Source organism: Bufo bufo, chromosome 6, assembly GCF_905171765.1.
Source record: "Bufo bufo chromosome 6, aBufBuf1.1, whole genome shotgun sequence".
NCBI classification, from domain to species: domain Eukaryota; kingdom Metazoa; phylum Chordata; class Amphibia; order Anura; family Bufonidae; genus Bufo; species Bufo bufo.
In genome coordinates, this window is record NC_053394.1 from 15,462,297 (window position 1) to 15,483,411 (window position 21,115).

Consider the following 21,115-nt stretch of genomic DNA (forward strand, 5'->3'; position numbering starts at 1 on the left):
AGCTTGGAGAATGCATGTCCGTTCTGTGAAAGGTTCCTCCTGTGGCCCCCCGTTGAGTACATTCCAGGGTCCGCCAGCAGAAGAGAAGTATAATGTCAATGCATCATATTGCCCCACCGCAGACTCCTGTGCCCCTCTTCTCCCATGCAAGATATGCAGCGCATAGTTGCAGGTTGGATCTAAGGAGGCCCAATGTTATTCAAGGGGCCACATAACTCTGGAGCAGGCCCTCTCCTGAGGTATTAAAATAATTGCCTAGAATTAGAAAAAGATAGCTACTTTCTTCCAAAATCAGCACCACATCTGTCCATGACTTGTGTCTGGTAACACAGCTCAGCTATATTGTAAATCGCAATACCACACACGACCTGTGGACAGGTGAGGCGCTGTGTTTGAAAAAAAAAACATCCTTTTCTAAACATGTGCCGTCCTGAGTGATTTGCTGTACTCTAAGGGCTTATTGCGGCCCCCAATGCACGGGCAACGTGCGGCGGCCGGGACGGATCGAGACCCATTCAACTTGAATGGGTCCGTGATCTGTCCGCACCACAAAAAAATTGAGCAAGTTCTATTTTTTGCGGAGGCACGGACAGAAACAGCGCGTGTGAGAGCCCCTATAATACCTGCAGTATATGACACCGCTGAGTACCGCCAGACACTGGGATAATAGGAGTGAAGATAGAAAATGTCTCCTGCGCACAAAAGAGAATTAGAGTCATTTCATGTGTAAAATTTTTGACAATGTCCCTTAAACCAGTCACAATGGGAAGTCCTTGTCATTCACGTCACCCGAATGTTCAATTCAGGAAAATCAGTGTCGCCCTAATCATGGAGCATTCAGTCGTCGACGCTACGGGGTGTTTAGCTGGAAATTTCCCTCAGTAAAGTGTTACGGAGGGCGAAGAGCCAGCAGAATAAGAGGTCCTCACTGCGGCTCTTGTGTAATGTCAGCAGGGTCCATGTAAGTGTAGGGGGTGCAGACAAAGACTGGCAGGCTGTTCTGGAGAGGAGGAGCGGGCACTATCTTAAGGAGGAATGCAGCTCAGCTCCACGATCGGCAGACACACCCGGGCAGAGCTTTATGCCAATTGTGGACTAAAAAACTAAAGCGCAGGCCGTATTTGTGCCTTTTTTCTCGTTACCACTTTTTAAAAAGGGGAAATACAGAGGGTTTAGCGGCCTGCTAGATTTAATATAATTAACATAATTACAGCAGCTCATAGCTAACAGCTGGCATCAATTTCAGTTTGATGCGCCAAATTTGTTAAGAAGCCTGTGTTTAAAGACTGGTGAGGGCACTACAGCGTCATCCTTACTGTGTGAGGGCACTACAGCGTCATCCTTACTGGATTGGGCCCTAAGAGGGCATCCTTAATGTGCGGAGACACTAAGGGGCATCCTTATTGTATGGGGGCAGTATAGGGGCATCCTTACTGTGTGAGGGCACTACATCGGCATCCTTACTGTGTGAGGGCACTACATCGGCATCCTTACTGTGTGAGGGCACTACATCGGCATCTTTACTGTGTGAGGGCACTACAGCGTCATCCTTACTGGATTGGGCACTAAGAGGGCATCCTTAATGTGCGGAGACACTAAGGGGCATCCTTATTGTATGGGGGCACTACAGGGGCATCCTTACTGTGTGAGGGCACTACATCGGCATCCTTACTGTGTGAGGGCACTACATCGGCATCCTTACTGTGTGAGGGCACTACAGGGGCATCCTTACTGTGTGAGGGCACTACGGCGTCATCCTTACTAGATTGGGCACTAAGAGGGCATCCTTAATGTGCGGAGACACTAAGGGGCATCCTTATTGTATGGGGGCAGTATAGGGGCATCCTTACTGTGTGAGGGCACTACATCGGCATCCTTACTGTGTGAGGGCACTACATCGGCATCCTTACTGTGTGAGGGCACTACAGGGGCATCTTTACTGTGTGAGGGCACTACAGGGGCATCCCTACTGTGTGAGGGCACTACAGGGGCATCCTTACTGTGTGAGGGCACTACAGGGGCATCCTTACTGTGTGAGGGCACTATAGGTGCATCTTTACTGTGTGAGGGCACTACAGGGGCATCCCTACTGTGTGAGGGCACTACAGGGGCTTCCCTACTGTGTGAGGGCACTACAGGGGCATCCCTACTGTGTGAGGGCACTACAGGGGCATCCCTACTGTGTGAGGGCACTACAAGGGCATCCTTACTGTGTGAGGGCACTACAGCGTCATCCTTACTGGATTGGGCACTAAGAGGGCATCCTTAATGTGCGGAGACACTAAGGGGCATCCTTATTGTATGGGGGCAGTATAGGGGCATCCTTACTGTGTGAGGGCACTACAGCGGCATCCTTACTGTGTGAGGGCACTACAGGGGCATCCTTACTGTGTGAGGGCACTACAGGGGCATCCTTACTGTGTGAGGGCACTACAGGGGCATCTTTGCTGTGTGAGGGCACTACAGGGGCATCTTTACTGTGTGAGGGCACTACAGGGGCATCTTTACTGTGTGAGGGCACTACAGGGGCATCCTTACTGTGTGAGGGCACTACAGGTGCATCTACTGTGTGAGGGCACTACAAGGGCATCCCTACTGTGTGAGGGCACTACAGGGGCTTCCCTACTGTGTGAGGGCACTACAGGGGCATCCCTACTGTGTGAGGGCACTACAAGGGCATCCCTACTGTGTGAGGGCACTGTAGGGGCATCCCTACTGTGTGAGGGCACTACAGGGGCTTCCCTACTGTGTGAGGGCACTACAAGGGCATCCCTACTGTATGAGGACACTACAGGGGCTTCCCTACTGTGTGAGGGCACTACAGGGGCATCCTTACTGTGTGAGGGCACTACAGGTTCATCCCTACTGAGTGAGGGCACTACAGGGGCTTCCCTACTGTGTGAGGGCACTACAGCGGCATCCTTACTGTGTGTGGGGCACTGTTATGGTATGCCAAAATGAAAGTGTGGGAGCACAAAGAGGCATTATAACTGTGTGGGGGCACCAAGGAGACTGGGATGGATTGGGTACTGCTTGAGTTCTTCCTCTTTTGGTTTTTTCTAAGTTGGGTGGTATGGGGCAGTTTATACAACGCTCTGCTCAGGGACCTCCGACCTCTCAGCAGGGATTCCCTGATGGCTCTGAGGCACTGACGCCTGTGTGTGACTCTCAAGTCTAAGGGAGTCATTGGCTTGGCTATCTCCATACCTACAGTAGACTTTGCATGTATGGTCACCTCTCCTACAAGGGGAGATTGGGGGGGTCACCATTTTGAATACTGTATCAGATGTACAAAAGGCCACTCCCAGTTCCCGCTATGGACTTTTATGGCAGAAGGTCTGATCGGGTCGATCTGACTGTTGGGACCTACACCGATCCCAGGGGTGCATGATCCCAGTTGCCTGTGGAGATCTGAACCCGAAAGGGTTACTAACTTAATATTTCCCAATCAAGCACCTGCTCTCCCCAGCCTGGAACGGGGATCGGTAGGGATTCTGGTGCTCAGAATATCCGGTCACTGTGTCTAACCAGGTCCTATGTTGGGTTGTATCTGCCATCCAGTAGCCTGTCTCCCTATTCCGCACAGGTTTCTCTCTATACTAGGTGGACACTGGAGGGTCCCTCAGCCGCACAAGTGATTCCTAAGAGGGTCTTCACATTCCCGTTATTGACCACGGTTACAGCCGTCACCCCCAAGATGGCCTTCACCCCGTTCTTCCTGACTTCTTATCAGACTCTTCTGATGGAAATGGCCATTTTTTTCTAGTCGTGAAATCCACTCATTTTGCATCTCATTAGAATACTTTACCCATAATGCCCCTGTCTTCTCCCACTTGCTCCCTAGCCTTGGGCGGCTTTGCGCTGCTCCGTATCTGACACCTCGGCTCCACGTTGACAGTCGCCCCGGCAGAAGCAAAGCCTCTTCCTTCTCGTGATTTAGCGCCTGCGACCATCCCAGTCGCTTTCTGTTAGCTTTATACGTCCCGCTCGCTTGTAATACGCGCCCATTAAGACAAATGCTAACGCTCCCCTAGGGTCAGCTCCATTTTTTGCTTTCACCAGACAGTAATTGTTTCAGACTAATCTGAGATTGTCTTTCTCTCTCTGTCTCCTTCTCGCCTGCAGGTGATACTAATTCTGACAAAGCTGTACGATTACAACCTGGGAAGCATCACGGAGAGCTCTCTTTGGAGGTACGTGCCTACAACCGGCTTCTAATTGCTCAGATACTTAGACGTGAACTCGAGGGCTTTAGACTTGGCACGATTGCACATGTGGGATGTCGGATGACAGCTGTCCCAGGGCTAAACCCAGTGTCTCTTCTCATATGTAATCGGAAGTTTCCAACGGGTTCATCCTGCACTGAGATCTTTCATAACCAGAGACACCGGTCTTGTTTAATCTTCTTCGTTAGTTTGTTGTGGTTTAACGATGTTTGATACCAACGGTTCTCACTTTTACAATTTACTCAAAAATTCTGCACTGACTCATTTCCTAATATAGGAGATGGGGCTTCATACCTATTTGTTTCCATTCAAAATACCATAGAATTACATGGATGAGCCACTAGGGGGAGCAGTGGAGTATGATTTAATGGGACCTGTAGAAATCGATTTGCAATAAGCTCCCCCTAGTGGTGACCAAACACAAGAAACATTTTTATCATTCAAAACAACAAGACTGCTTGAATGGACGCAGGAGATTTGGAGCCATGACCCCTGTGAAGTAATCGGCCCGTAATCTAAAAAATAAATCACTTTGAAGATCAGACGGGGAGCAAACAAACCACAGCGTGCACAGAGTATGTTGTGCTTTCTAATAGGTGCCACTATTGTCCAGGATTAGAAGAAGCATGGCCACTCTCTTTAAAAACAGCGCCACACCTGCCCACAGGTTGTTTGGGGTATTGCAGGACAGCCCCATTCACTTCAATATAGCAGAGCTGGGACTGTTTCTGAAGCAGAAATATTTTCGTAATCTGGTGCAACCCTTTTAACCATTTCCTGACTCAGACCTAGGGGGGATGGGGTGTGGTGCTATGTATAGATATTTGAAATGCGTTACTTGTGATAGGTTTCTTCTTATGGGACTGAAGGGCTCGGGTGACAGCCACAGAGTCACATTTGTTCATTAAGGGAAGTGATGCGCCAGATCCATCATACTACACATACAGATGGTGCCCATTAAATTATAAGAGCGATATTGGGGTCCTGAAAAGAGAAAAGTGGTGGAAACCTTGATGGAAGAACCCACTCCCCCCCCTCCCCACCCGAAGTAAATGCCAAACACCCATCCAGCCCTGCAGGTGCGATCCTCTCTCCCCATCCGGTACATTCACTATGCACTATTATTTAGGCATGTTATGGCAGTATTATTTAAGCATTGTATAGTGGTATTATTTAGGATTTGTATAGTGGTATAAATTAGCCACTGTATAGCAGCATTATTTGGGCTTTGTATGGTGGTATTATTTAGAAATTGTATAACAGTATTTTTATTTTAGGCATTGCATTTTGGTATTAGGCATTGTATAGCAGTATTACTAAGATGCATTTACACGTCCCAAGAATCGGGCAGAATATCAGGAATAGTGTTGAGCGCGAATATTCGAATATCAAATTTTTTTAGCGAATATCGGCACTTCGATAATTCACGAATATTTCTAATATAATGCTATAAATTTGATATTTCGAATATTCATTTTTTTTTTTATTGTTATATTTTTTTCTTTCCCACTTCCCAAAAGTTGTTCTTACCTGTCCTTAGGATTCCTGGCTTCCTGGCTGCTCCAGTCAGTGCCCGTTGCCGCTTCTGACGACTTCCGTGCTCATGGAGCGTCCCCATCACCATGGGAACGCCTCCATACTAGAATGTACTGTCGGATGTAAGAATTACGTTGAAATCGCAATGCGATTAATTCAAGTTATAATAATCAAATTTCGATTTCAACTTAGCACTGCTATATTCAATATTCGTTAATTCTAGCCTAATATGGAATATAGCAGTGCTAAGTTGAAATCGAAATTCGATTATTATAACTTGAATTAATCGCATTGCGATTTCAACTTGGACCTGGTTTACTATGGTTGGCTTGGTAGAATTAGCGAATATGACGAATGTATTCGTCATATTCCTCAAAACGAAGATAACGAAGTATTCTCCATCTTCGTTTTAGCTCCATATTCGTCAACTTCGCTAATTCTAGCAATCAAATAGGAAGGTTGACTATAGAGACAGCTAAGTTTAATTCGCTATGCGATTATATTACTTTGCTTTTTTTTTTTTTTATAAAGCAAAGTAATATAATCGCATAGCGAATTAAACACAGCTGTCTCTATAGTCAACTTTCCTATTTGATTGCTAGAATTAGCGAAGTTGACGAATATGGAGCTAAAACGAAGATGGAGAATACTTTGTTATCTTCGTTTTGAGGAATATGACGAATACATTCGTCATATTCGCTAATTCTAGATATCAAACCAATAGGAAAGTAGCCTTCAGTTAAAAATCGCAATACGCGATTATTTAAATCGCATAATAATCGCGATAACTAGAATAATGACGAATATTCGATTTCGACGAATATGAAACGAATATTCTATCGAATATTCACGAATTTCGTCGAAATCGAATATGGCACCTGCCGCTCATCACTAATCAGGAACAATGGTTCCTGCGAACGGTTGTTCCCGACAATCTAGCCATGTAAATGTGCTGCCGATCACCCGATGAACAAGCAAAACGCTCGCTCATCGGGTGATCCTGTCCTTCATGCGAGCACCACCGATCACGGCTTCTGGGCAGCAGATCGTGTGGTCTAAACAGCGCTCAGGAACTATGATTCTGTATGGGGACAAGCGATAGCAATAGCGACCACTCGTCCTCATACAGTGAAGGAGATCGTGCAAGGAAATGTGTCTCCTTCACTGAGCGAGCAGCTGACTAAGACTATTGGGAAGGAAGACCTCCTTCCTTACAGTCAGCCTGTTTACATCCAGTTTTACGCTTTGCATGGTGTAAGCATTGTATGTTGCTGTAGTCGTTAGACATTGTATGGTGGCAGTATTTTCCATTTTAGGTATTGCATGTTGGTATTATTTAGGCGTTGTAAGGCACAATTACTTATATGCTGTATGTACAAAGAAACTTTATTGGTGAATAAACCAATCTGATGTTGGTGACCATGCTTGATCAGTGCTCGGTATAGACCCAGAAATGGTCTGTGTAAAGGGACTGTAAGTCTAACTATAATAAGAGAGTATTGAAAACCGGAATATATTGCAAACATCAGTGCATACTGACACACCTGAATAAGAAAATATGATAGATACCATAAATGTGGAGGAAACACTCCCGAAAGATGCACATGGTGAAACGCTGTTCAGAGGGGTCAGTGGAGGTTTTCGTGATGACCACTGGTGCTGTCTGTTTGGAAGGGCATGTACAGGACGCTTTTTTTTAATGTGGCCATTGCAATCACATTTATTGTATCTAGTGTGTATTCTTTTATTCTGGTGTGTCAGAACACACAGAATTTATTGCATTACATTCAGGATTCAACCACTCTCTAATTATGGCTTGACTAACTCTCTACTGTCCTTTGCTTTATATAATATTTGTCTTTAATATGTCTTTTTGTCTGGTACATTCTGTGGTTGCTGTGTGAGATCAGTTTTCGCACTTAAACTTTCCATTTTACTCTTGGTTTGATGGTGTGTCATTACAAACTGCTGCAAGTTCTATTCATTTTGTAGTACTTGTCTTTTACCTAGACCTATGAATAGAACAACAGAGCTATCATCCTGTCATTCCAGTCCTGCACACACTATTATAATGAGGATTACCTTGGAGATAATCTGGATCAGACACTACTATGACCCATAAATCATTGATAACTACTGTGTCATTCTCCTTCATATTAACTTATAAACCCCAAATATTTGTCCAAACATCCTTTAGCAGCCCTGACAGATCTGCCTCCAGTAGGTGCGCTCTCGATGCAATCAGGTTTATGATCTGCTGCAGATTCCTCTGGGTTTGCTGCTATAATATATGCTTGACATCCTGCAATAAAGTAGATACAGATCACCGGGAACCTGCTGCTCAGAAAAAACACGAAGAAAAGAAAAGATCGAGATTAGAGAAGAGTGAATCGAAGCTGACGAAGTGGAATTTGTTCCGAATTTCAGGAAAAATTTGATTTGCTCCGAATGCGAATTTCCTCGCGCTTCGTGGTGACGAATCGCATTTTTTCCTAAAATGGCTGCTGCACGTGTGAGGACATGGAGAAAGGAACTCTGGGAAGGCGGGATCACCCATAATGCCATGCATGCAGCCAATCAGCAGCCAGCCAGCCCTGTGATGTCACAGCTCTATAAATAGCGGCAGCCATCTTAGATTCTGCCATTTACCAGTGTACTTAGTGCAGGGAGAGACGTCAGCAGGTGCTAGGGACAGTGATAGACAGGGCCGGCTCCAAGTTCATGTGGGCCCTTGGGCGGAAAATCCCAGTGGGCACCCTTGAGGCATTTTTATACATTTACATGTCCTTCTGTGGCTCCCACATGTTATAATGACCACCAGTGGCCCCTATACTGTATAATGACTACTAGTGGCCCTTCACACAGTATAATGACCCACAGTGGTCCTCCATTCAGAATAATAACCCCCAGTCGCCCCCCATTCAGAAAAAACGCAATTGTGCTAAAAAAAAAACAACGATTTACAAGTGCAGGAAAAAATTATTCAAGGTGTAGGGAAAGGATAGGGAGGAATCATCCCACAGCATTTATGTAGAACAGGGTTCAGTAAGGGAGGTTACCGTCTGGGTAATAGGAACAATCCTATTACACCTTGCTGCACTGACTGGGGATCCAAATTGTCATTATACAGCTCTGTAATTCCAGCAAACCATTCTTATTAGGGTGCAAGTGCTGCTTGATACAGGCATTAACAGGGGGTACTACAAGGAAATATTACTACATTTTATTTGCCCTTGTGTGGTGCAATTATATGTTCTAAAGCACTTTTTTCCTTGTATTAGTGGAAAAATGAAAAAATATATTTGCCGCTCAGCGGTGCAGCTATCTGTTTTAAAGCCCTTGTTTGCGTGTACTAGTGGCAAAATAAAAATATATGTTCAGCGTTGCACTTATCTGTTGAAAAGCCTTTTGTGTGAAAGTAGAAAAAAATTACGGCCTAACTACGGCCTCCGTTCTGCGGTGCAGTGAAATATTCTAAAGCCCAGTTTGCCGTGTATTAGTGGCGATTTTTTTTTTATTCGCCGTCCAGCATTGCACTTATCTGTTAAAAAAAGCTTTTGTATAGTGTGAAAGTAGAAAAAATGAGGGCCAAATTGCCCTTGTGCGGTGCAGTGATAAAGCCCAGTTTGCCGTGTATTAGTAGCGAAAAAAAATGTTATTCTCCGTCCAGCGTTGCACTTATCTGTTGAAAATCCTGTTGTGTTTTGTAAAAGTTTCAATAAATTAGGGCCTAATTGCCCTTGTGCGATCCAGTGACATAATCTAAAGCCCAGTTTGCCGTGTATTAGTGGCAAAATAAATATATATTTGCTGTTCATCATTGCACTTATCTGTTGAAAAGCCTTTTGTGTAAAAGTAGAAAAAAATTACGGCCTAATTGCCGTTCTGCGGTGCAGTGATATATTCTAAAGCCTAGTTTGCCGTGTATTACTGGCAAAATAAAAATATATTCGCCATCCAGAATTGCACTTATCTGTTGAAAAGCTTTTTGTGTAGTGTAAAAATAGAAAAAAAATTAGGGCCTAATTGCCGTTCAGCAGTGCAGTGATATATTTTACAGCCCAGTTTGCCGTGCATTAGTGGTGAACTTTTTTTTTTTTTTCGCCATCCAGCATTGCACTTATCTGTTGAAAAGGCTTTTGCGTAGTGTAAAAGTAGAAAAAATGAGGGCCTTAGTGCCCTTTTGCGGTGCAGTGATATAATCTGAAGCCCAGTTTGCCGTGTATTAGTGGCAAAATAAAAATATATCCTCAGTTCATTGTTGCACTTATCTGTTGAAAAGCCTTTTGTGTAAAAGTAGAAATAAATTACGACCTAATTGCCGTTCTGCGGTGCAGTGATATTTTCTAAAGCCTAGTTTGCCGTGTATTAATGGCAAAATAAAAAAATATTCGCGTCCAACGTTGCACTTATCTGTTGAAAAGCTTTTTGTGTAGTGTAAAAATAGAAAAAAAATTAGGGCCTAATTGCCGTTCAGCGGTGCAGTGATATATTTAACAGCCCAGTTTGCCGTGTATTAGTGGCAAATTTTTTTTTTATTCTCCGTCCAGCATTGCACTTTTCTGTTGAAAAGCCTTTTGTGTAGTGTAAAAGTAGAAAAAATTAGGGCCTAATTGCCCTTGTGCGGTGCAGTGCTATACTCTAAAGCCCAGTTTGGCGTTTATTAGTGGCGAAATAAAATAATATTCGCCGTCCAGCGTTGCACTAATCGGTTGAAAAGCCTGTTGTGCTTTGTAAAAGTTTCAATAAATTAGGGCCTAATTGCCCTTGTGCGATGCAGTGATATAATCGAAAGCCCAGTTTGCCATGTATTAGTGGCAAAATAAAAATATATCGGCCATTCATCGTTGCACTAATCTGTTGAAAAGCTTTTTGTGTAGTGTTCTGTCTTCATACACGTTCACACAGTGTGCAGTCTGACATTCAGCATAAACCATTCCTGTCTTCCAAGTAAGACGTTTTCTGTAGTCTAACTTGTTTATTGGGCAACAGGATTGTGAACTGGTAAAACTACAAGAATACAAAAACTTGTATAAGTAAAACATATATAATAGCATGTACTATAACATTTTATTAACCCTGGGCACATGTTCAAAATGGCTGCCTATACATGGATTGCATGTCTAGCAACTAACAGTTACAAGCTCTTTCCCTATGTTACACTACAATACAATAATCTTTATTAACAGACAAACAAAGTGTGGTACATTTTTAAGACCGCTAGATGGTGCTATTACCAAACTAATAACTACAGAAATATGAAATATGAAATAGACGTGATCTGAAATGAATCTCCCTGTGCTGGGGCAGAACACTCCCTGTCTGGCTTTAACAGACACCACTACTGGGTCCTTCTCTCTTAGCCAGCCATTTTGGTTGATGGTGGGATCTAGCATTTTCAAAGCGCTATCTTTGGAGACTATTTGGCCTTTGCTGAGGTAGTCTATTTCCTTTGCATGACATTCACGTTGTTTCGTGTGAATTATTATGTTCTTGGACCTTTCCAGACTAGGGATGTTTGCAGTGATGCCAACCTTTGCAGGGCTTCTGGCTCACAGGTAATGTCTGAGCTATATGAACTACACAGGCTATAGCACAAAAGAGTAAGATCCAGGTGGAGAACCTGTTGAAACAATGCGATTTGAGTTGGTGGTCAAAAGTCACTGTACGTAGAACAGATACTTCAGGTCGGATTTCTTCATCCGCATCTGGGTCTACCAATTCAAACGTGTCGGATCCGATACTGCAAGACGTTGAACAGTACAGGAATGCAGGACCAGTAAACCATGTTGTGTCTTTAAGGTGGCGGACTGCGACAGATCTAGTTGGTGGTCTGCAGGATTATGCTCTGTAGGCACATAGGCTGTTTAAGACAAGTGGATCTCCTGATCCGTAGCACCCGATTGCAGATGTGGACATAAAAGCGTCTGTTTTCGATGCAAATATTTCCTAGGACTACCTTGCTGTCCGTGTAAAACTTGACTTCTTCAATTTCCATGTTGATTCCTGATGTTATAAGTTCAGCCAACTCCACTGCAAGCACAGCAGCGCAGAGTTCCAACCTGGGAATCGTGTGTTCGTGGAGTGGTGCCAGTTTGGTCCGGCTCATGAGAAATCCTATATGGCATTGTTCTTTGACATCAATGGTCTGTAGGTATGCTACGGCAGCAATTGCCTTGACTGAAGCATCGCAGAAGATATACAGTCTTTGCATCTTGACTTCAGCTGATGGCACGGGAGCATAGGGTCGTGCCACGTGAAGGCTGGTCAAAGCTTTGAGAGACTTCTTCCAACCTGTCCACAGGTCCTTTTTCTCCATTGGAAGCGGATCATCCCAATCAGACGTCTCTGTGGTGAAGTCCCTTAGCATCATTTTACCTTGAATGGTAACAGGCGCTACGAATCCCAGAGGATCATATAAGCTGTTTATGGTGGACAGAACTCCTCTGTGTGTAAAGGGCTTATCTTCTTTGCTGATTTAGAAGGTGAATGTGTCTGCCTTTAAATCCCAGAGCAAATGGAGACTCCGCTGCATGGGAAGGGAGTTGGTGCTAATATCCAAGTCCTTTAGATCACTTGAATGGTCTTGGGGTGAGAAGGCTTCTATTAACTCACGGCTGTTGGAGGCGATTTTGTGCAACCTCAAATTAGATAAAGCGAATACTACTCTTATCTGCCCTGGCTTTTTAGTATGATACACACCAAATATGGGTAAGTACCAACACTCCTTGGAGTATTGGAGCGCAGGTGCCATTTCTGCATGGTTGTTCTGGAATATTCATTCCATGAAAGTAAAGAAATGCTCTTTCATCTCTGGTGTCCTCTGAAGTTTGTGTCCCCTTCAGGACACAGCCTTATTTTACCTTAACCGCCTCACGTCCGCCCATAGGATATAAACGTCCTATGGGTGGACATCTATTTCTGACAGCACGTTTTAAAACGTCCTGTCAGAAATAGCAGCTGCACGCTAATCGTGCAGCTGCTGATCGGGTTGCCCGCTGTCAGTGACAGCAGGGCAACCCAGAGATAAGGCAGGGACAGTGCCCAGGTGTCCCTGCCTTCACGATCGCTGCAGACACAGCGCTCACCGAGCGCTGTGTCTGCAGAGCAGGAAGCGCTGTGCGCTTCCTGTTCCGGCCCGGCGGTCATGTGACCGCCGGGACCGGAGAGTGCAGGGGCTGTGTGAGGTCTCTCAGAGACCTCGATCAGCCCTGCTGTGAGGCTGTACAGCGCTGGATTGCTGCTGTACAGCCTCTATAGGGGTGCATTTGTCCTGTAACTGGGGCTACTATGTCAGCCCCAGTTACAGGAGAAATCAACAGTGAAAAAAAAAAAGTGAAGTAAATGTCCCCCAGAGGTCTTGTATGACCTTATGGGGGACGAAAAGTGTAAAATAAAATAAAAATAAAATAAAGTGTTGAAAAAAGAAAATAAAAAAAAGGTTCACATGTAAAAAAAAAAAAAATCCCAAGTAAGGAATAAAAAAAAAAAAAAAATAGAAAAAATAAAATAAAATAGACATATTTAGTATTGCCGCGTCCGTAAAAACCAGCTCTATAAAAATATCACATGACCTAACCCCTCGGGTGAACACCGTAAAAAATAAATAAAAAAAACTGTGTCAAAACAAGCAATTTTTGTCACCTTGCATCACAAAAGGTGCAACACCAAGTGATCAAAAACGCGTATGTCCCACAAAATGGTACCAATAAAACCGTCACCTCATCCCGCAAAAAATGAGCCCCTACATAAGAAAATCTCTCAAAAAATAAAAAAACTATAGCTCTTAGAACATGGAGACACTAAAACATCATTTTTTTGGTTTCAAAAATGCTATTATTGTGTTAAAGTGAAACAAATAAAAAAAAGTATACATATTAGGTATTGCCGCGTCCGTAAAAACCAGCTCTATAAAAATATCACATGACCTAACCCCTCGGGTGAACACCGTAAAAAATAAATAAAAAAAACTGTGTCAAAACAAGCAATTTTTGTCACCTTGCATCACAAAAGGTGCAACACCAAGTGATCAAAAACGCGTATGTCCCACAAAATAGTACCAATAAAACCGTCACCTCATCCCTCAAAAAATGAGCCCCTACATAAGAAAATCTCTCAAAAAATAAAAAAACTATAGCTCTCAGAACATGGACACATTAAAACATAATTTTTTGGTTTCAAAAAGGCTATTATTGTGTAAAACTTTAATAAATGAGAAAAAGTATACATATTGGGTATCGCCACGTCCGTAAAAATCTGCTCTATAAAAATGTCACTTGACTGAACCCCTCAGGTGAACGCTGTAAAAATAAATAAATAGAAACTGTGCTAAAACAACCAATTTTTTGGTCACCTTGCCCCATAAAGTGTTATAATGAATGATCAAAAAATCATATGTACCCAAAAATAGTACTAATAAAACTGGCACCTTATCCCCTAGTTTCCAAAATGGGGTCACTTCTTGGGAGTTTCTACTGTAAGGGTGCATCAGGGGGCTTCAAATGGGACATGGCATCTAAAAACCATGTGGAGTTCCTTTCCTTCTGCGCCCTGCCGTGTGCCCATACAGCAGTTTACGACCACATGTGGGGTGTTTCTGTAAACCGCAGAATCTGGGTAATAAATATTGAGTTTTGTTTGGCTGTTAACCATCGATGTGTTAAAGAAAAAAATTGATTAAAATGGAAAATCTGCCAAAAAAGTGAAATTTAAAAATTTGATCTCCATTTTCCTTTAATTCTTGTGGAACGCCTAAAGGGTTAACAAAGTTTGTAAAATCGGTTTTGAATACCTTGAGGGGTGTAGTTTCTACAATGGGGTCATTTATGGGGGTATCCACTATGTAGGCCCCACAAAGTGACTTCAGACCTGAACTGGTCCTTATAAAGTGGGTTTTGGCAATTTTCTTACAAATTTGAAGAATTGCTTCTAAACTTCTAAGCCTTCTAACGTCCTAAAAAAATAAAATGACATTTCCAAAATGATGCCAACATAAAGTAGACATATGGGAAATGTTAAATAATAACTATTTTATGAGGTATCACTTTCTGTTTTGAAAGCAGAGAAATTGAAATTTAGAAAATTGCGAATTTTTCAAATTTTTGGGTAAATTTGGGATTTTTTCATAAATAAAGGTGAAATATTTTGACTCAAATTTATGACTATCATGAAGTACAATGTGTCACGAGAAAAAAATCTCTGAATGACTTGGATAAATAAAGGTGTTCCAAAGTTATTACCACATAAAGTGAGATATGTCAGTTTTGCAAAATTTGGCCTGGTCAGGAAGGGGGCAAAGGGCCCAGATGGGAAGTGGTTAAGGACCAGGCCATTTTTTGAAAATCTGACCAGTGTCACTTTAAGTGCTGATAACTTTAAAACGCTTTGACTTATTCAGGCCATTCTGAGATCGTTTTTTCGTCACATATTGTACTTCATGACACTGGTAAAATGAAGTTTAAAAAAAATCATTTTTATTTATAAAAAAATACAAAATTTACCCAAAAATTTTTTTAAATTGGAAATTTCCAAGTTTCAATTTCTCTACTTCTATAATACATAGTAATACCTCCAAAAATAGTTATTACTTTACATTCCCCATATGTCTACTTCATGTTTGGATCATTTTGGGAATGATATTTTATTTTTTAGGGATGTTACAAGGCTTAGAAGTTTAGAAGCAAAAAACCCAATTTTTAGGGACCAGTTCAGGTCTGAAGTCTTTGCGAGGCTTACATAATATAAACTACACCCCTCAAGGTATTCAAAACTGATTTTACAAACGTCGTTAACCCTTTAGGTGCACCGTTAGAGTAGAAACTCCATAAAAGTGACCCCATCTAAGAAACTACACCCCTCAAGGTATTCAAAACTGATTTTACAAACTTTGTTAACCCTTTAGGTGTTCCACAACAATTAATGGAAAATAGAGATACAATTTCAAAATTTCACTTTTTTGGCAGATTTTCCATTTTAATTATTTTTTCCAGTAACAAAGCAAGGGTTAACAGCCAAACCAAACTCAATATTTATGGCCCTGATTCTGTAGTTTACAGAAACACCCCATATGTGGTCGTAAACCACTGTACGGGCACACGGCAGGGCTCAGAAGGAAAGGAACGCCATATGGTTTTTGGAAGGCAGGTTTTGCTGGACTGTTTTTTTTTTTACACCATGTCCCATTTGAAGCCCCCCTGATGCACATCTAGAGACTCCAAAAAAGTGACCCAATTTTTGAAAATACGGGATAGGGTGGCAGTATTGTTGGTACTAGTTTAGGGTACATATGATTTTTGGTTGCTCTATATTACACTTTTTGTGAGGCAAGGTAACAAGAAATAGCCGTTTTTATTTTTTGTTATTTACAAAATTCATCTGACAGGTTAGATCATGTGATATTTTTATAGACCAGGTTGTCACGGACGCTGTGATACCTAATATGTATACTTTTTTTTTATTTCTGTAAGTTTTACACAATGATTTCATTTTTGAAGCAAAGAAAATAATGTTAGTGTTTCCATAGTCTGAGAGCCATACTTTTTTCAGTTTTTGGGCGATTATCTTAGTAAGGGTATGATTTTTGCGGGATGAGTTGACGGTTTTATTGGCACTATTTTGGGGTGCGTGTGACTTTTTGATCGCTTGCTATTACACTTTTTGTGATGTAAGGTGACAAAAAATGGTTTATTTAGCACAGTTTTTATTTTTTATTTTTTACGGTGTTCATCTGAGGGGTTAGGTCATGTGATATGGATGCGACGATGCCTAATATGTATACTTCTTTTAATTTATGTAAGTTTTACACAATAACAGCTTTTTTAAAACAAAAAAAATGATGTTTTAGTGTCTCCATATTCTGAGCCATAGTTTTTTTATTTTTTGGGCGATTGTCTCAAGTAGGAGCTCATCTTTTGCGGGATGAGGTGACGGTTAGATTGGTACTATTTTGGTGGGTGTACGCCTTTTTGATCGCTTGCTGTTGTACTTTTTGTGATGTAAGGTGACAAAAAATGGTTTATTTAGCACAGTTTTTATTTTTTATTTTTTACAGTGTTCATCTGAGGGATTAGGTCATGTGATATGTTTATAGAGCCGGTCGATACGGACTAATATGTATACTTTTTTTTTTTTACCTATTTTTTACCTATTTTTTTTAACTTTATTTGGGGAAAATGACGTTTTTGGTTATTTTTACTTTACACTTTTAATTTTTTTGAGGGAAAAGTTTATTTTTTCAACTTTTTTTTCACTTTATTTTTTGTCCCACTTTTTTGGGGGTCTAATCCTTTACAATGTATTCTAGTACCTCTGTATTGGAATGCATTGGCTGTATGAGTAATACACACAGTATTACACATACAGCTTCCGGCCTGTGAGATACAAGAATACAAAATCTTGTATAAGTAAAACATATAAAATAGCATGTACTATAACATTACATTAACCCTGGGCACATGTTCAAAATGGCTGCCTATACATGGATTGCATGTCTAGCATCTAACAGTTACAGCCTCTTTCGGTAAGTAACACTAGAGATGTCCAGTTCTTGAATGATTGGTTCTTTTGAATTGATTCCTTTTACTGAACTGGAGGAGTCGATTCATCTGACTGAGCTGATCCATTTAAAACGGCTCAGTCTGACATAGCAGAGACTCTAGCAGGTCTTGTGTAACATGATCCTAGAGTGAAGGATGGGTCCTCCCAACCCACCTGGTCTGCACCCATTTTAATTATATTAATTACCCCTCCCCTCCCCCCGACCCAGGTTTCGCCAAGAAAACTTCATCAGGGGCACCTGTTTTGATTTAACTGTTGTTTTGATGTGAATTGAGCCCACTAAACATGGAGGTCTGCGACGCCATTGGAGATCTAAAAAACGCAGTGGTAACTTTTTGATTTTTAATTTGTTTTCATTTGCTTTTATATAGTTATTTATCAGTCAGGCATGTCTGACATACAGTCGCCTTTAGACCGAAGAAAGGAAGGTTGGTGCAGAGATGGAGGCTTTAATGTACGTATAAGATTAGTTGAAAGTTGCGGTACACAAAATTCCAGGCTGAGAACTTTAGCAGAAAAAAAAAAATCTATGTTTACTTTTTTAATACACAGAACAACTCATGCAGGGATGTAGTACATCAAGATCCCTTTAGGAAGTACATATTTCTCTTAAGAGCTAGGATAAAAGTATCTGTCTACTAGATTTATCTATTTATCTATCTATCTATCTATCTATCTATCTATCTATCTATCTATCTACAGTCCTGATCAAAAGTGTAAGACCACTTGAAAAATGGCAGAAAATCATATTTAGCATGGCTGGATCTTAACAAGGTTCCAAGTAGAGCTTCAACATGCAACAAGAAGAAATGGGAGTGAGACAGAACATTTTTTGAGCATTCAATTTAATGAAAACAACGAATAAACTGAAACAGGCAGTTTTTCAGGTGATCAAAAGTTTAGGACCGCACCTCCAAAAAAAAACTAAACCCCCCCCCCCCAAAACAGAAATCCAACTTCCAAACATGAGCTCAGTAATGAGTAGCTCCGCCGTTATTGTTTCGGCATACTTGATGCAAGTGTTTCCATTAGGTGAGTGGGAACATTTCTCCATGTGGTGAAGACGGCCGCACGAAGGCCATCTACTGTCTGGAACTGTTGTCCATTTTTGTAAACTTCCCTTGCCATCCATCCCCAAAGATTCTCAATTGGATTTAGATCAGGGGAACACGGAGGATGGGCCAAAAGAGTGATGTTATTCTCCTGGAAGAAGTCCCTTGTCCTGCGGGCATTGTGTACTGTAGCGTTGTTCTGTTGAAAAACCCAGTCGTTACCACACAGACGAGGGCCCTCAGTCATGAGGAATGCTCTCTGCAACATGTGGACATAGCCAGCGGCCGTTTGACACCCTGCACTTCCTGAAGCTCCATTGTTCCACTGAAGGAAAAAGCCCCCCAGACCATTATGGCGCCCCCTCCACTGTGGCGCGTAGAAAACTTCTCAGGTGGGATCTGCTTGTCATGCCAGTAACCTTGGAAACCATCAGGACCATCAAGGTTACATTTTTTCTCATCAGAGAATAAAACTTTCTTCCACCTTTGAATGTCCCATGTTTGGTGCTCTCTTGCAAAGTCCAGTAAGGGCCTTAATTTGGGTCGAGGATCGTCCAGTGTCTTGACGGACAGCCAATTGGATCCTCCGGCTCAGTGCTGGTGAATTTTTTTGGGGTCTTCCACTTGACTTTTTTGTTTCATAACCCTCAGGATCATTTAAGAAATTTTAAATGACTGTCTTACTGCGTCCCACCTCAGCAGCGATGGCGGCTGTGAGAGACCCTGCTTATGCAGCTCAACAACCCGACCACGTTCAAAAAGGGAGAGTTTTTTTGCCTTTGCCATCACAACGTGTGACTACCTGACAGAAAATGACAATGAATCCCCATCTTTGCAAAGATTTGGCCTTTTAAAGGCATGTGGTCCTAAAATTTTGATCAGCTGAAAAACAGCCTGTTTCAGTTTAATCGTTATTTTCAATTAATTGAATGCTCAAATTTTTTTTTGTCTCACTCTCATTTCTTGTTGTTGCATGTTGAAGCTCTACTTGGAACCTTGTTAAGATCCAACAATGTAAAATATGATTTTTTGCCATTTTTCAAGTGGTCTTAAACTTTTGATCAGGACTGTATCTATCTCTCTTGTGTGCTGGACAAAAAAATAGCACATTTTCAATAGTAAATCTGCCCCATTGTGTCTTAGCGCTCCAGTCGTGGTGGTGGAAAGAAGCATGTGCACACGGCAGGACACATCCGTCACATCCACCTCTGGACAGAAGGCTGGGTGTCAGGGTGTCCTGTCACTGTATTGTACTATTGTTCATTGTTTAGGTAGAGGTAGTAGAGTATAACTGCCCTACCAATCCGCAGACTGTAGGCTGGATCGGGAGAAGTTTATTCCTGCTACTTCACACCATTGCTATATTTTAGCTACATTGTAGAGATGTATCTTCAGGACTTTTTATGAGGAAGCGTAGGCCTGTAGGTGATTTTACTCTATGTGCAGGAATTGCACAGACTCTACAGCAGCAACACTGTTGGATATGTTTGATGACGATTTTTTAAAAAGTTACCCACTTTTGATTTTATAAAACAATGACAAGGAAACATTTTTACTGTAAATAGAGCTCTGCTTAACTACTGTTATTAGACCCTCAGCTCTACTGGCTTTGCTTATGTTTCACCCCAAAATCGTATGTCTAAATATGTCCTAATTGTGTCATGACTGATCACTACTTGGCCACACTTCTGTTACCCGTCCCTTGTTGTACCCTTTCTGGGAAGATCAAAGACTTTTTTACATTTGTCATTGCCCATAGTGATCTCCAGCTACTCCCATTTAGTCTGATTTCCAAGGAGCCAGGGAAGAAACCACTAGACCAGCCAGAGAAGTTATGTCCTGGGGTCGTATGAGCACCTTGACCCTAACCAAAGTCATTGGAAGTGGGGGGGCTGTCAGTTATATTGTGTTGTCCAACTAGTTCTTTTTTATGAGTTTCATAGAAATAAGATCATTACACCGGCCAAAGATTTGCAACATAAAGTCCTTGGCTTTTCAATGGGACAGGCCCAATTTTTGGGCAGATTATCGGGAACGACTTGCCGATCACCCAATGAATGATCGAAGCGTGCGTTCATCAGGTGATCCTGTCGTTCGCTGCTCACTGTTTCTGGGTAGCAGATCGTGCTGTCTAAACAGTGATCTGCTGCCCAGAAACAATGATACAGCGGTCTCCACTGAACGAGCAGCCTACTGTCAGGAAGGAACGCCTCCTTTCCGACAATCGGCTACAACATCATGCAGTGTAAACCTGCCTTTAAGGGCTCATTCACACAACCGTATATTTTTTCCGTTTCCATTCTGGTTTTTTTGCGGATCGTAATGGGAACCATTCATTTCAATGGTTCAGCAAAAAAAACGGAATGTACTCCGTGAGCATTCCATTTCCGTATTCCATGAGCATTCCATGTCCATATTTCGGTTCTGCAAAAATATAGAACATGTACTATTATTGTCCGCATTACGGACAAGAATAGTACTGTTCTATGAAGGACCATCTGTTCCGTTCCGCAAAATAAGGAATGCACATGGATGTCATCCGTATTTTTGGCGGATCCATTTTTTGCGGACCGCAAAATACATACGGTCGTGTGAACAAGCCCTAAGGCTGTATGAAGCCTCATTCACATCTCAGTGTTTTGGTCAGTGATTTCCATCAGTGATTGCGAGCCAAAACCAGGAGTGGAGCCTCCATTGACATAAGGCATAAGGGAAAGATCTGCTCCTGTTCTGTGTTTAGAGCCA

The 21,115-nt window shown here is 42.2% G+C and overlaps 1 protein-coding gene across 2 annotated transcripts in view; it reads left to right on the forward strand.

The window, feature by feature from the left end:
• The window catches only part of SORCS1 (sortilin related VPS10 domain containing receptor 1), a 647,341-nt gene that overhangs the window by 205,629 nt on the left and 420,597 nt on the right, over window positions 1-21,115 (forward strand). For both annotated transcript variants that reach the window (XM_040436033.1, XM_040436034.1), the window contains exon 2: window positions 4,126-4,193. In XM_040436033.1, the coding sequence (XP_040291967.1) occupies window positions 4,126-4,193 (68 nt within the window). The remainder of the gene's footprint in view (window positions 1-4,125; window positions 4,194-21,115) is intronic.